Source organism: Lampetra planeri, chromosome 78, assembly GCF_965212315.1.
Source record: "Lampetra planeri chromosome 78, kcLamPlan1.2.h2, whole genome shotgun sequence".
Lineage (NCBI taxonomy): Eukaryota > Metazoa > Chordata > Hyperoartia > Petromyzontiformes > Petromyzontidae > Lampetra > Lampetra planeri.
The window spans coordinates 4,296,819-4,313,537 of NC_136183.1; the positions used below are offsets into that span (position 1 = coordinate 4,296,819).

The 16,719-nt window shown below is 47.1% G+C and overlaps 2 protein-coding genes across 2 annotated transcripts in view; both read right to left on the reverse strand.

The window, feature by feature from the left end:
• Positions 1-16,719, reverse strand: part of LOC144738160 (uncharacterized) — a 443,570-nt gene that overhangs the window by 115,161 nt on the left and 311,690 nt on the right. The gene's annotated exons all lie outside the window — the stretch shown is intronic.
• On the reverse strand, positions 1,948-14,041 carry LOC144738177 (uncharacterized). The gene is made up of 3 exons (XM_078621171.1): positions 13,946-14,041; positions 12,028-12,202; positions 1,948-6,469 (listed from the first exon to the last, which is right to left on the reverse strand). Exon 3 carries the CDS (start codon positions 5,851-5,853, stop codon positions 4,801-4,803), a length of 1,053 nt encoding a protein of 350 aa, XP_078477297.1. The 5' UTR covers positions 5,854-6,469; positions 12,028-12,202; positions 13,946-14,041; the 3' UTR covers positions 1,948-4,800.

The window sequence follows — 16,719 nt, forward strand, 5'->3', positions numbered from 1 at the left end:
CGTCGCACAAACCGTGCGTATTTTAGTAGGACTCGTCAAAAACGCAACCCGCCGTCCCGATGGAAGCTCGATGCAGGCCTGATCTATGAGAATTTTGATGGGCATTTTAGACAGAAAGTCCGTACCTAGTAAACAAGGAACGGCCAGCGATGATGATACAAAAATAGGACCCGCCAATTTGATATCGCCAATACAAATAGACGCCCGAATCTGGCCGATGATTCCCAAGGATCCCCCGTTCGCCGCGTAAAATGGTACGTCCACCGGCAGAAGGGGTCGACATTGGACGGGAAGAATGTTATAAATAAGGTCCGAAATGATAGTGGCCGACGCACCCGTGTCCACAAGCACCCGGACCTCAACCCCGTCAATAAACCCCGTTACCACGGACGACCCGGCCGACGCAGCCACTATCCTGTGGGCCAATTCGGACCATTCGACTGCTTTCGGGCCGTGTACGAACCCCCCTCGCCGAACCGAACCCCCGGTGCCCATACGCGGTCCCCCCACCGCCAAGCGGCGACCCGAACGTGCCATGTATGTGGACCGAGCGTGTGAGGTGCCGCGACTTGCCGGGTTTAGCTGGGATGACTTGTGGCCCTGGTCGTCGTCCGGACGTGATCCCGTGGCGCGCTGACGCGGAGCCCGGCACCCGGACGCGACGTGACCCCGAAGGCCGCAGTTGTAGCAGACGACGAGGGACGTCGTAGGTTTCGGTTGCTCCAGCTTGCGGGATGAACGTGTGGGCGAACGACCTCCCGTTCTCCACTCCCCCGGTCTCGATACGGTGAAGGCCTCCTCCCGAGCCGCAGCAGGCTGAGGCTCGGCGACCGTGGCGGCCGGTGCCGCGTTCCCCGCCGATGCGCAGATGACCGTCGGCTTGCGCTTGAGGACTTCGTATGCGTGAATACTCGTGGCGACCCCCAGGGAACAGATGTCCATTTCGTCCGCCACATTGATGGGGACTCCCAAGTCGTGAGCCAACGCCAGCAGCTGCTCCGTCACCATGGCGTCCTTCCCCTCCTTGTCCATGCGGGGAAAAGCTGCGTCCGCCAGGGCGAGCAGCGCCGTGCGATAGGCGAGCGTTGTTTCTCCAACCACCTTTCGCCGATCGTAGAAATGGTGGCGACAGGTCGAGGGCGGCCCGAACACCTTAGCCATTAGGTGTAGCGCGGCCTGGAGCGTTGAGCGGGACGACCTTGGGGCAGATGTGAAGGCTGCAAGCGCGTCGTCGTCGAGCATCGCTGGCAGCGCGCGCAGGGCAGTGGTGTCGGACCACCCCGACATTTCTTGATGTGCGAGGAACCTTCGTTGGAAGGCTCCCCAGTCGCCCCCGTCTGCCTTGAACGCCGACAGCGCGGGCAATCGTTGTTGGAGGACCCGGTCGTCGTCGTAACGATTTTCCCGCGCGCCGCTGTGGTTGTAGAAAATGTCGGCTCCGTCTGCAGGCGTATAATGGAGAGCTCCGGCGCGCGCCGATGACGCGGGCTGCGCTGAGTGGAGATCTCCGGCCACGTAGTGTCCGCGCTTCCCGCAAATTGATGGCGGACCCTCAAAAACGGCGCCAACTTCAAAACTTTTGGCGCAAAGCGCCTTCTGGCGGGATCCCTCCAGCCACGCTCCCTCCTCCAACCCCGCAGCCGTCCCTCCGCCCGCTGGAACGGAGATTTCCGCCAAAATTGCAGCGGCGGCGAGCAGCAACTCCGCCAGGCGGGAGTGTGCGTCCTGTAGGCTGGTGTCGGAGGCGAGCGGAGCGTCGGCCATCGCCGCGAAGTGCTGCATCAGCGGCAACTCCTCGTCCTCTCCTCCCGAGGTTGGTGTCTCCAGTACGCCGTCGTCTTCCCGATCTCGCTCGTGGGTACGGGTAGTCTTCCTAGTATCCATTCTTCTTGAAGACAGGTTTACTTCTGACGCCAGTTGTAATGTAGTAACTCGGCGGGAGACGACTTCACGGGTAACACACTCTTTTATTTCAACGACTATAGTTACACGGGTGACTAACACCAACTATAGTTACACGGGTGACCAACACCCACTTAGTTACACGGGTGGCTAACACCAGCCTAACCCACACGGTTCTCCTGGCTACACCAGCACGGGCTCTTACGCCCCGTAGCCTCTCGGAACACACCCAGCCGGGGTGTCCGTCTCGACCCTGGGTCCCACAGTCCCGACCCACATGGGCGTCGGACCACGGGTCCCACGGTCTCGCCTCCGAGCCACACAGGGCCCCGGTCCTGACAAGGACGGCGGGACTAGGGGTCTCAGGGCACTACTTCTTCAACTCCGTCTTCAATCTTCAACTGGTTAACAACAACCACGAGTGCTCTCACGCGTCACCCTTTATGCCCCTCCTGCGGACGTCGCTGAGAGCACCCATCCCATTTGACCAATCACTGGGCGCTGGCTACGATCCTCTTTTCCCACCTCGTGTCAGCGCGCCTCACCACCCACGCCGCGCCGCCCCATAATCCCTCACTCCCGGCGCGCGCGTCCACACCACGCCCACATCGCGTGCCCAACCCCGCACCCCGTGCCGCCCCGTGATCTATCACTGTCGGCGCACGTCAACACCACCACTACATGTGCGTCTAAGTCGATGTGTTTCTATATGTGTGGGTCGATCTCTGTGTGTAAGTCCATGTGTGTGTCTGCCTTTTTCGCCCGAGCAACGCCGGGTACTTACCGCTAGTTACACATAAAAGGCAAAGTTGTGATTATGTGTCTGTTTAAAATGTTTAGCGTACTTCCCGACATGCAACAAACTTGCCACGTGGATAATTTCCAGACTGTACACCATCCAAAAATTATAAAAATAAACTTTTTTTTGTGGGGGGGGGGGCCTATATTTTTTGCACGGTGAGCTGTGACGTCAAATCTGTCATGTGACCCACGCATGTCGAAGCATAACGCATTGTAGTGTAATAGTTAGTGTGCTGTGCTACGAACCCGGCGACCCGAGTTCGATTCCCCCTCATGGCCACCACCGGTGATGATTATTTCTACCGATCCTGGGCCTCCTCTAGGTTGACTCAGCCTCAAACGAGTAACTGCTGTGGTGTGTGAACATCGCCACTGGGGAGACAAAGGTGGCCGGGCGTGGTGCTGGCCACCCACCCCCTCGTGTGCCGTGCCGGCCTTCATAGGTGCTCATTAACAGCACTTGCGCCCTACAGTTTCACAGGCTACACGGGGGATCTTTGTCTTTATCCTGTGTGGGGGGGGGGGGGGCAGCGACTGCGTAGCGATTCGCGCGCTGCGCTACGAACCCGGCGACCAGAGTTCGATTCCCGCTCACGGCCACTACCGGTGACGATTATTTGAACCGGTCCTGGGCCTCCCCTAGGTCGACTCAGCCTCAAACGAGTAACTGGTGTGGTGTGTGAACATCGCCACTGGGGAGACAAAGGCGGCCAGGCGTGGTGAATCCAAGTCCCGGGCGAGGCCAGGTAGTAAGGCTAGTCAATTATATAATTACAATTCCCTCCCCGTCTCCGCCTCGAATCACTGCACCAAATTTAGCTAAAAGATGACGTCACCCTGTTGCTCTATTTAAGACCGGGAGCGAGTGGAGGGCCTCATCATTCTGGCAAATTGCCCGATGATGCTGGATGTAATTACCAGCGAAACGTACTCAAAATTCTAAATGATGTTGAATCACTCGTCAACACACTGGTGGGCTAAAGTAGTGAACTATGTCTTGGTAAACGCGACACATTTTTTTACTGTTTGGCAGCGTCGGGTGGTGGAGGGTTACGACACATTTGACTAATATTGGTCGCGAAAGCCTACGTGTTAAACTGACCATGTACTGTGTTAGCGACTGGAAGACAAAGGTGGTTGGCGAGGCTCTGATCCCGTGGAATACATATTATCTTGGTCGTGTGTGAATGACATATTTCGCATTATCTCTTCTGAATGACCCTAAGTCTAATACTTTCATAATTACTTTGTTCTTGCTTAACCAAGATTCGTGGTATACCATAGTTGTTACCAAGGATATTACGAGGGTTTAATTAACATTTGCTCCCAGTCTGTATTGCCAGGGATCCGTGCTTCTTATTCTCAAGTAATATTTTGATATCCTGAGGTTGAAGATATAGCTAAGCTTCAAACCTTACGGTTGTATTTAAAAAACCCCAGTTAACTCGTAATGATTAACTGCCCTTGGGTGAATTTCGCTGTCCAAGGGAGGTTCATGACCCCTGCTGTTTTTGTCTTTTGTTTTATTGTGGGGTTTTTCCTTTATGGCGGTCTTCTCTTGAAGTCAACTGGGGATTTCTAGAAGAATCTCATTAGCCCCCCCCCCTTGGGTTTGCCATCTTTTAAATTACATTTTATGACTTCCCCAGCAGGCTTGTGAGTAATTATCCTCCAGCTGTCTTTTGCGTGGCAAGGCAGGGGGGAGACTCACCCTTTCCATGCCACAGCTCTACATCCCAATCAAAATTATTAAAAAAATAGAAAAAGATCACTCGATATAATTTTATGGAAAAGGCATATATACAACATACTCTTCGAGTGTTTGTGACGAGATGATACAAAACAACTGAGTTGCTGAGGCGATTAAGCAAGCACCATACAAATGCTAAAATTATTATAACATAGTATAACATAGAGAATGCTTCGGAGCTTATTGGCTCTGGCTCCTGGTTAGAGATCTACCCAACCCACAGGTCCGCAAATACTGGCTGCTCTTACTCTGCAGGTTGAACCTAGGAATTGAGTGTGCAACTTCACGTTATTTTAATTAAAGGCCTGTGACAAAGGTGCATCTTTTGGAGCTTCATTGTCTCAAGCTTACACATCTACCCGGTCTCCATTTGACTTAGTATTGTCTAAGAAGTCCACCCACACCTCCACTTCCACAAACTCCTGGGAGTTGCCTCGCTCTGCCTCACAGTCAGAATTCTCCTCCTGCTTCACGTTGCCTCCATCGATGTGAAGGTCCGATTTTGAAGTTGAATCTTCATCTTCACATTTTACCATCGCTTCTTCGCTCTTCACCATCACTTCTTCACATTTCACCTCTTCAAAATCCACCTTGACACATTTTATTGCGTCCAAGCTAGAATTAAATTCTGGTTCTTTTTTCAGCAGGGATGGGCTCATTGCAGCACTTGGATTTACACAAGCCGATTTCAGACTCCGCTCCTTGAGGATCATCTGATGCCTGTGTGTTCTCTGGTGTCTTTGAAGATGTGATAACGTTGCAAATGCCTTCCTGCACAGAGTGCACTTGAAGGGTTTAGCTCCCGTGTGCATTCTCTGGTGGCTCTGAAGATTTGATAACGTTGCAAATGCCTTCTCACACACAGTGCACCTGAAGGGTTTCTCTCCTGTGTGTGTTCTCTGGTGGCTCTGAAGATGTGATGACTGTGCAAATGCCTTCTCACACATAGTGCACCTGAAGGGTTTCTCTCCTGTGTGTGTTCTCTGGTGGCTCTGAAGATGTGATGACCGTGCAAATGTCTTCTCACACAGAGTGCACTTGAAGGGTTTAGCTCCCGTGTGCGTTCTCTGGTGGCTCTGAAGATTTGATAACGTTGCAAATGCCTTCTCACACACAGTGCACTTGAAGGGTTTATCTTCTGTGTGTGCTCTCTGGTGGCGCTTAAGATTTGATAACGTTGCAAATGCCTTCTCACACACACTGCACTTGAAGGGTTTCTCTCCTGTGTGCATTCTCTGGTGTATTTTAATATTTGATGACTGTGCAAATGCATTCTCACACACAGTGCACTTGAAGGGTTTCTCTCCTGTGTGCGTTCTCTGGTGTATTTTAAGATCTGATGACCATGCAAATGCACTTCCACACACAGTGCACTTGAAGGGGATCTCTCCTGTGTGCATTCTCTGGTGTGTTTTCAGATGTGACAACGTTGAAAATGCCTTCTCACACACAGTGCACTTCAAGGGGTTCTCTCCGGTGTGCGTTGTCTGGTGTATTTTAAGAAGTGATGACTCTGTAAATGCCTTCTCACACACAGTGCACTTGAAGGGTTTCTCTCCTGTGTGTGTTCTCTGGTGTCTCTTAAGAAGTTTTGACTTTGCAAATGCCTTTTCACACACAATGCACTTGAAGGGGTTCTCTCCCGTGTGTGTTCTTTGGTGTGTTTGAAGATATGATGACTTTGCAAATACTTTATCGCACAAAAGGCACCTGAAGGGTTTCTCTCCCCTGTGTGTTTTCTGGTGTCGTTTCAGAGGAGATGAACCTAAAAATACCTTTACACACAAACTGCACTTGAAAGGTTTCTCTTCCGTGTGTGTTCTCTAGTGGATCTGAAGAGTTGATGACTGTGCATATGCCTTGTTACACACAGTGCACTTGAATGGTTTCTCTCCTGTGTGAGTTCTCTGGTGCTGTGTCAAACTTCCAGTACGATCCATGCTGTCTGCATACTGGTCGCATTGTTTCCTTCTTGTACCGAGCTGCGCCGAGTCCCTTTGCTCCATCAGACCAATTCTGCAGAAGAAGAGTAAGAGGAAGCGTCAGTTGCAGACAGAAAAACATATCCACACCATCTACGTCAGTATCAAGGCACAGAGGAATGCATATACACAGTCACACATGACATACACATCTATACTTATTCATATTTTCATGATATAGTGAAAATAATTCCCCAATTCATCACGCGGGCTGTTAAGGCACACAATGAGAGGGCCAATGGTCATAAATATGCCTGGATACCCTCGTGTCTTCAAAATGAATGCTTACCAAAAACTCCAAGCACACAATTTCGGTTGTCTAGCTACGACAGGAATATTTATTTAAGAAAAATTTGCTAACATAGCAAAGGCTGTTGAAAAAAATATTATTTGTATTATGCAGAAATGTATAAATTAATGTTCATTTGCAACTTAGAGGTGTGAAGCCAGGCTCAGATGAGCTTGAACGCAAGGATGAACAGATCTAACTTCAGCTGCATATGTGCAGTGTTAATTTCCTGACTGTTTCCATTATTATAAAATCTTGTTCTGTACCTGTTGAATTCCATGACGAAATGGGGCCTTGCATATGTTCTACAAAAAGATCACCTCCGTGGGAAAATCTTGACTTAAAACTTTTGTGATAGCGGGGATTCATATTCTTTGGTTATTTCGGTAAAGTCACGTAGATAGAAAATAATAATACAAATAAAGTGAATAGAAGAAAAAAACCTACTAATGTAGACTGTAGCCTGGTTCTTAACCTCGGTGAGCGTACTGGCAGTCTATAATGTAGACTATTGCCTGTTTTTTTGACGAGACCTTTGCAATGGACTAGACATTTGCAATGGACTAGACCTTGGCGATGGACACTCACAGCTTTGTATGTAAAAAAGTCCAGGCAGCTTCCACATAGTGTTACAGAGCCTAATGAAAGAATGCCGCTAGACTAATTTGAAGTGAGACTTTGGATGCCAAACCAGAGCTGGTCGTGAACACATTAACCAGGTATAGGAGCTCCTCCACCACGTGTAGAACGACCTGATTATTCATGGAGAGCTGAGCAGGTGCAGTGTTGTATGACATTAAATTCCCAGGGAGGTGTTCTTTTGGTCTTTCGGTAAAGTCACGTCACTTTACCGAAAGACCCAAAAAATATGAATTCCTGCAGTCACGAAAGCGTTAAGTCAAGCTTTTCCCAGGGAGGTGATCTTTTTGTAGAACATATGCAAGGCCCCATTTCGTCATGGAATTCTCCAGGTACAGAACAAGATTCTCCAACTCAATGTCATTGAGTAGCCATGACCAGATCATCAACATGCGTAACAAAGTTGACCAGCAGGGGACAATCCCTTGACTTCAGCCAGGCATCGATTAGCGTATCATTGTTTCTGTATGAAATGCAATTTTTTATAGGGCCATTGTGAGCTTCTCAAAACACATCATTATTTGAAAATGCTACGTAATGTAATGCATGGGGCCAGAGGGAATTTCGGCAACAAGCCATGTTGAACAGGAAAGGGATCCGACTCCTGGTCACACAGGTTTAGACGGGCCTGCCTAAAATCATAAAAATCCTCAACGAATGTGAGCAGAGGTAGAGATATCTAAAACTAAAAATAATCCAAAACCCCAAGCCTCTTTATGGTACTATAGGCCGTAATTACACCAAGAAAGCAGAGATTTAGTTCCTGCTGAAAATCCGTACTCCTGTGCTATAGCTGATGGACAAAAAATACAGCAGCCCCTTGAATAGCGAGGAGGTTACATTCTTGGAAAGTGCCGTGTGAAAGGTAAAATGGCGATATTTAAAACGTAAGCCTTACCTAAATAATGGGGTTAGGTAAACGGCAACTAAAATATACATCACAATTGAAATAAGTACTGTACTGTATTCCCAATAAACTAAATTACTGAAATAAATGTGGAGAAACCGTATACAAAACATTCCAAGATGAGTTTAAATGTATATAAATAAAGCAGACTTCCTGTGTTTTTTTGAGAACCAAATTGCGCCAACACTATGAAACCTACACACCCCAAATTGTCCATGTGTACTCAAGGGTAAGTTATTATGTTTTCACGCAATTTTTAGCTTACCTGTTCACCTTCAACACCTGTAACACCTGCACACTCCAACACCCCGCTGCTGCTATATTTTTTCTCATTTACCACATTATCCTTACATATAATCAGGCCTGCATTTTTGCCACAAAATTCATTCACTTCCGGCTCCTTACTGTCCTCTCTGCAAACACACGGCTCACCTCTAATATACTGTAATATTTCATCATGGAACCTTTGCCAGTACCAAAATATGAGAATAGGTTTTCCCCATTTTTCTGGCAACAAAACAGGTGTTAAGATGTTAAAACACCAACCTGAAACCTTTTACATGGAATCATGTGTGCATTAACCACAATACTTGTGGTCAGAATGCAAAAAAAAAACACTTTGATAGAAAATGAATGGTCTGCTGCTGAGGCAGACTGTTTTTAAAAGGTTTGAAATGGGTGTAGCCCAAGGGTCATAAAAAATTGGCCGGGGCTAGTGATGTTAATGTAATAAATTAGCATGTTAATGTGAAATCGAAGAGTGGTGCAATCCAAAGCGGCCTCCCAACAAGAGAGAAGGAGCGAGGCTCTACCTGGGTAAACAACAACGACCACCATGACAACAATAACCACGATGTAAACTTCTCACTTCAGATCTCAGTGAGCGCGCACAAAAATAAATCACGCTTGCGAGCACAGAGCGCACGCCTGGGATACACTGCCGAGATCATCGATAACCTCGCCGCCGAGAAAGTTCAGCAGTATCTGACAAGCACAACGGGGTGGCAGCCAGATGCGATCTGCCCATATCCCCTATCTAACACCCTTGCCGAGCACTCGCACGTGTGTGTGCGAGAGATTTGCTCGCGATTATGCGGAATTCCGACGGCTGGGACGGGATAGCACCATTGCAAGTCTTCTTCCAGAGGAGGAGGTGAGGGGGGGGGACGAGGGAGCCTCCGGGACCCTGTGAGACAACCCCAAGATGGGTGGCAGGAATATAGACCGGCATAGGAGATATCGCAGGCCATGCGACCCAAGTACGCGAGGAGGTAACCCAAGTACACCTGAATGTTACCAAGCTGCAGTCTACAGCGGAGATAGTACAGTCCGAGGTGGGAGGGCTATGCTCCATGGTCGGGGGGCTAACCAGGCGAGTGTCTCAATAAGAGGCAGAACTCTAACAAATGCGCACTGGGAGGGTAAGGGGAAGTAGGCAAGGGGCCTCTTATGGAGCCACCGCCCTTCCCCGTGCGTGCTATATATGCGACCAATGGGGGCATCTCGTGAGAGACTGTCACCAGATCGCCCGTGCGAGAGAAGCACCAGGGTTAAACACCAAGGCCTCCTCTTCTTGGTTCTTTCGGTAAAGTCACGTAGAAGGGAAGTAATAAAATAATAAAAATAAAACATAATAAAATAATTCTCACGACGTTTCGGCCACAACGCAAGCAGCCGTCCTCAGGTGAAGAACATGTCTGTCGATAAGACAGAGTCTAAATGACACGTCTTAGGCTTGGAGTGTCTATTTAAGCTGTGAGGGAGGAGGAAGAGAGCCTTGACAAAAGAATTTGCATTTGAAGAGGAATTTAGCATATTTATGGGAAATGCAGGAATGCGAATAGTGCAAATTGTGAAATGCGTGGGAGGTGGGCGGGGGGTTTTCAAAGTCATATTATGCCCATGCATTATGCAGGATTAACAGCATCAAAGGGAGGGGGCAGGGGCAGCACCAACAAAGGGAAGGAATGTGAATAGTATGCAGCTGCAGCAACCAAACAACCACGTAAAAAACTAAAGTATAAACTTCATAGTATCATCAGTATACTAAATATACTCTCTAATAAGCTGAGCTACTAACAGTAAGTAATACATTACAATTCTATGTCGCAAAAAATATAATATGCTTCCAGCTAAACTTTTTCCTTACATCAAACAGGTCTACCCCGTACTATATGCTGCCATAGACAAACCCAACATTAAATTATATACTGTATTACTATACACCACCTTATACATTGTTATATTACACTATGTATTATTCTACCCACCCTAATGTATATCACACTGCTATATATTCACTATACAATTACGATACTATATATTACTTTGTACATTGTATTAAGCATATAAATGTTATGCTATTTGTTATTATACACTGTACCATTGACCGTCGTGTGAAAGATACTAAGAGGCAGCAACGAAATATGAGAATGGGAGAGTAGCAGAGCAAAGAATCCATTCCCTGCATAACATTTATATGCTTAATACAATGTACAATGTACAAGGTAATATATAGTATCGTAATTGTATAGTGAATATATAGCAGTGTGATATACATTAGGGTGGGTAGAATAATACATAGTGTAATATAACAATGTATAAGGTGGTGTATAGTAATACAGTATATAATTTAATGTTGGGTTTGTCTATGGCAGCATATAGTACGGGTTAGACCTGTTTGATGTAAGGAAAAAAGTTTAGCTGGAAGCATATTATATTTTTTGCGACATAGAATTGTAATGTATTACTTACTGTTAGTAGCTCAGCTTATTAGAGAGTATATTTAGTATACTGATGATACTATGACGTTTATACTTTAGTTTTTTACGTGGTTGTTTGGTTGCTGCAGCTGCATACTATTCACATTCCTTCCCTTTGTTGGTGCTGCCCCTGCCCCCTCCCTTTGATGCTGTTAATCCTGTACAATGCACGGGCATAATATGACTTTGAAAACCCCCCGCCCACCTCCCACGCATTTCACAATTAGCACTTCGCATTCCTGCATTTACCATAAATATGCTAAATTCCTCTTCAAATGCAAATTCTTTTGTCAAGGCTCTCTTCCTCCTCCCTCACAGCTTAAATAGACACTCCAAGCCTAAGACGTGTCATTTAGACTCTGTCTTATCGACAGACATGTTCTTCACCTGAGGATGGCTGCTTGCGTTGTGGCCGAAACATCGTGAGAATTATTTTATTATGTTTTATTTTTATTATTTTATTACTTCCCTTCTACGTGACTTTACCGAAAGAACCAAGAAGATGAATCCCTGCAGTCACGAAAGCTTTAAATCGAAACCAAGGCCTCCCTAAAGAGGTTGACCACGGAGGGGTGCAATTGACGTGGCCCCAACACAAATAAACTGTCGTGATAATGGTGAGCGAGTGACCCCCACGCAGATGCCGACAACAACACTCCAGAATGCGGCGACGGCGGGTGACTGGCTGTGGGAGCTGGTGGCAGGAATAATGGGGGCCACGTCGCTCGTGGAAGGGCAGGTGAACAGGTTGGCGTACCCAGATTCTGCTAGACACGGGGGCAGTAACGTCACTCGTGAGTGCAACACACGGCAGCGTGGTCGGGGTTGACGTGGGCCGCCTACAGGCCCCGGATCGTGCGCTGCACACTGCAAGTGGAAGTGGGATGGGACTGCTGGGGAGGGTCACCTTTAAGGGTCGCCTCGGACACCAGGTGTGTAACCAGGAGCTATACGTGTCGAGCGTGTTATGCCACGAGTGTATTGCAGGTACCGACCTCCTGGGAAAGTTGGGGCTCAGCGTGCAGCCACCGTGGAGGGCAGCGGGGAGCGGATTCCTTTCTTGGGACAAGAGCCGGGTTGCCCTCGCTTCAAGCCCGTGGCCGCTATCCTGGCGTCGGCCGTCACCGTCGGCATTGGTGTTCCACTGGGTTTTCCGTTTTTCTTCCAAACCTAAACTCAAAATATATTTGGTGGTGGTCAAACAGTCGAATGCAGGACCCTCCTGAAACATAATCTTTAACTGCTAAATGAGAAATTAAATTGAAAAACCCTCAAACACAGTACAATATTTTTTATTTTACCAGGTGAGGCCATCTGAGCTGCATAGCTCTTTTTTCAGAATCGACCTGGACACAAATGATAGCTCAACTTAGTGGGTTATAATATGGAAATGTATTGCAGCAAAATTCTCAAAATGCATGTTTCTAAATGTGGAGAAAAATCAATGCCACTACAGGGAGAGAAATAAAAAATTAAAAAATGTAAACTGCAATTATAAATGCGTCAGGGTTGGAATCGAACTCGCGCACGCAGAGCACGCTCACGGAGTACACTAACACAAATGAGTACACTCGCTCACTCGGATTATTTTTTCTCTGGGTCCTTCGATTTTCCCCTCCACATTTAGTAACATGCATTTAGATTATTTGGCTGCTACAATCTTCCACGTGAAAAGCCATTTCGTTGATCTATCATCTATGGCCAGGTGGCTTCTGACAAAAGATCTAACAGCTCTGTGAGCCTTGATTGGTAATATAAAAATAGTTTACACCATTGGAATCTCATTTGCCATAAAAAAAATATAATTGTATTTTTTTTACCCTTTTATCTGGCAACAAAACTGACTCGTTTTTTACGAGGAATCATGTTTGCATAGACCACAATACCTGCAGTCATAATGCAAACAAAAAACATAACTCTGATAATGTATGCACTGTCCTTAAAGTAGATTGGTCCACACCCGAGACAGCTTTCCTTAGAGCCTAGTCTCACATGGTGTTGGACCAGATGACGCCAAAATGCGCACAACTCAAAGACAATGCACCATCAGAGAGAGGGACTAGGCTCTAAGGAAAGCTGTCTCGGGTGTGGACCAATCAACTTCAAGGACAGTGCATACATTATCAGAGTTATGTTTTTTGTTTGCATTATGACTGCAGGTATTGTGGTCTATGCAAACATGACTCCTCGTAAAAAACGAGTCAGTTTTCTTGCCAGATAAAAGGGTAAAAAAACTATTATAATAAAAATAGTTGTTCATCGGTCTAAAGGGTGCATCAGCAAAACCAACTCGGCAGAACGCTCCTGAATTAGAGTGCTGAGACTCATTGTGGAATATACTCGAGTGTGCACCATGGTGGCTGGGAGATGTTAACTGCCTCTCCTGGTTTACAGGAGGTGGTGGGTTCGATCGCGACCCCTCCTGTATATTTGGAGTTTGCGTGTCTCTCTCGCTCCCCGTGGTCGCGTAGATTTTCCTCCGGATTCTCAGGGTTTTCCCCTCCACATTTAGAGTCAACATCACCACGCGTTTAGAGTATTTGACCGACAGACATTTCCACACGTTGATAAGCCACTTTGTTGTGGGCTGGTCGCTTCTGAAAACAAGAGCGGTATAGCAGCTCAAGTGGGCTTGGCCTGGTAGGATAATAAAACAACTGTAGAAATACTTAAAAGAAACAAAGTTTCAAAGTAGTGAGCCAGGTGAAGACAAATTAAACTTGAGCAGATAATTAAAGCAAATGCAATCAGGCGAGGGCAGGAGGCAAGGCCCCGCATGGCTAGGCCCCGCGTTGTAATGTTCCAACCTGGACATCGATTCCATACTCGCTGCTACTCAATTGATATCCCTACGAGAGGAGCGAGGCTCTACCTGGGTAAACAACAACAACCACCACGATGTCAACTTCTCACCTCGGATCTCAGTGAGCGCGCGCGCGGTGCAGCAGCTTCCGGATATATCGTGACGTCACGCGGCAGCAGGAGATGACATGACGTCACTAGCGGAGTTCATCACACAATCCCCTCCCCCAACAAGCAGCGGTGTAATTGAATAAATTATGTTAATGAGCCGGGCCCACGTGGGGTGATTGGGCTTAATTCTAGATTTGAAGCTTTCGTGACTGCAAGGAATCATATTCTTAGGTTTTTTCGGTAAAGTCACGTAGGTAAAACATCAAAATTAATGAAAATAAAATAAAATAAAATAAAATTTTTATTTTATTTTCATTAATTTTGATGTTTTACCTACGTGACTTTACCGAAAAAACCTAAGAATAAAATGTGATTGGGCTTGGCTGCTGAACCCGTCGCAATGATTTCGATTTAAAGCTTTCGTGACTGCAGGGATTCATCTTCTTGGTTCTTTCGGTAAAGTCACGTAGAAGGGAAGTAATAAAATAATAAAACATAATAAAACAATTCTCACGACGTTTCGGCCACAACGCAAGCAGCCGTCCTCAGGCGAAGAATGAGACATTATCAAGCTAGGAGCTTATATAGGTGTAGCGAGGAGGAGCGCCTTAACAAAAGAATGTGCATATGAAGAGGAATTTAGCATACAGTCGCAATGAATAGAGACTGTTTAATGAATAAATTATGTTAATGAACCGCCAGTCAAAAGCGCCGTGGAGGGGGGGGATTGAATATCTTGGTGACATGACGTCACTAGCGGGGAACAGCTTTCCCTGGCGTCTCACGCCGACGAGTTAATGAGTGGTGACGTCACTGTGTGTGTGTACACTGTGTGTACAAACTGTGTGTGTGTACACTGTGTGTGTGTACACTGTGTGTGTGTACCCTGTGCGTGTACACTGTGTGTACAAACTGTGTGTGTGTACACTGTGTGTGTGTACACTGTGTGTACAAACTGTGTGTACAAACTGTGTGTGTGTACACTGTGTGTGTGTACACTGTGTGTACAAACTGTGTGTGTGTACACTGTGTGTGTGTACACTGTGTGCGTGTACACTGTGTGTACAAACTGTGTGTGTGTACACTGTGTGTGTGTACACTGTGTGTACAAACTGTGTGTGTGTACCCTGTGCGTGTACACTGTGTGCGTGTACACTGTGTGTGTGTACACTGTGTGTGTGTACACTGTGTACAAACTGTGTGTGTGTACCCTGTGCGTGTACACTGTGTGTGTACACTGTGTGTGTGTACCCTGTGCGTGTACATTGTGTGTGTACAAACTGTGTGTGTACACTTTGTGCGTGCGTGTACACTGTGTTGGCACAGTCGGGGGTACAGATGGTGCATCGGCCAGTCAACTGAGTCAGTCGACCCATGGCACCTGGGTCTACCCCGTGCACATAGCCTGGCACAAGCGCCATGGTGACGTGACCGCCACTTAGTGGCGAATGGCGGTTGTTGTTATTGTAACTGTGTGTCCGGCAAAACAAGAGATGGCACCTCAGCCAGCCATCTCATTGAGTAGCCATTACCAGATCATCAGCAGATGCAACAGGGCTGACCAGCAGGGAAACAGGTCCCTGCGGGGTGGGCTGGTAGGAACGAACAAATGAATGGCTATAATAAAATGAAATGGCGGGGGTACGATACGAAGGGAGAGTTTGAGGCCTAGTTCTAGGCTTTAGGCCTAGCTGTAGGCTTTAGGCCGCTGTGAGTTAATTTTAAATTGAAATGTTTTATTAAAAGCTATCTCAGGGAATTATAAGGGAATGTTACACTTGTTTAGCCAGGGAAGCCTCACTGAGTCTAAAGGTTTTTGTAGGGTCCTACCAAGTGTTTGCAGTAGGGGGCGATGTTGCTACACGTAATCGGACATCAGACGGACGGACGATATAATCTATTGTAGGCTGGTTCACTTCGTTCCTACCAGTATAATCCCTTAACTATAACCAGTCATCGATAAGCGTATTATTTTTAACCGCGACGAATGCAATTTATTTATACGGCCATTGTGAGCTCCTCAAACTACATAATTATTGAAGATGCTATGTAATGTGTAATAACCCCCGTTGAGACGACGTCGTGAATTGAGAATTCTTTATTCAGTTTCGTTCACAGCTTCCACCACATTCGTTCCTCCAGTTCCTTTGCTCCTTCACGCTGTTGGCTGACAGCGTGAGAGATTCCCGCGGCCTGCCACATGGCAGGCTCCAGACCACGGCACCAGCCACGTGGCTTCTCCGCTCCTTTTAATCCCTGGCCCACGTGATGCCCCGCAACCAATCCTCAGCCACACCCCTGGAACTTTCTCGAAGCTAATGTACGGCTCCAGGGCCACGCCCCTAACTCGACTCCCCATTGGTTGCGGGCTGAGGCCGGCAGAGCCCATCATTATTATCCAGGTGTAACCTCACATTACAAATGTAATGCATTGGGCCAGAGTGAATTTCTGTCACAAGCCGAGTTGAACAGGAAATGGTTCCAACTCCTGGTCACGCAGCTTTAGATGGGCCTGCCCAAAATCATAAAAATCCTCAACGAATGTGAGCAGAGGCAGAGACATCGAAATCAAGGAACCCAAAGCACCAAGCCTATTTAGGGTACCATAGGCCTGCTGTACTCGATCGACAAAAAATACAGCCGCCCCTTGAATATCGTAGGTTACGTTCTTGGAAAATGCCGCGCGACAGCTAAAAACGCGATATTCAATACTTAAGCCTTACCCAAGTAATGGCGTTAGGTAAACGTCAACTAAAATTTACATCACAATTGAA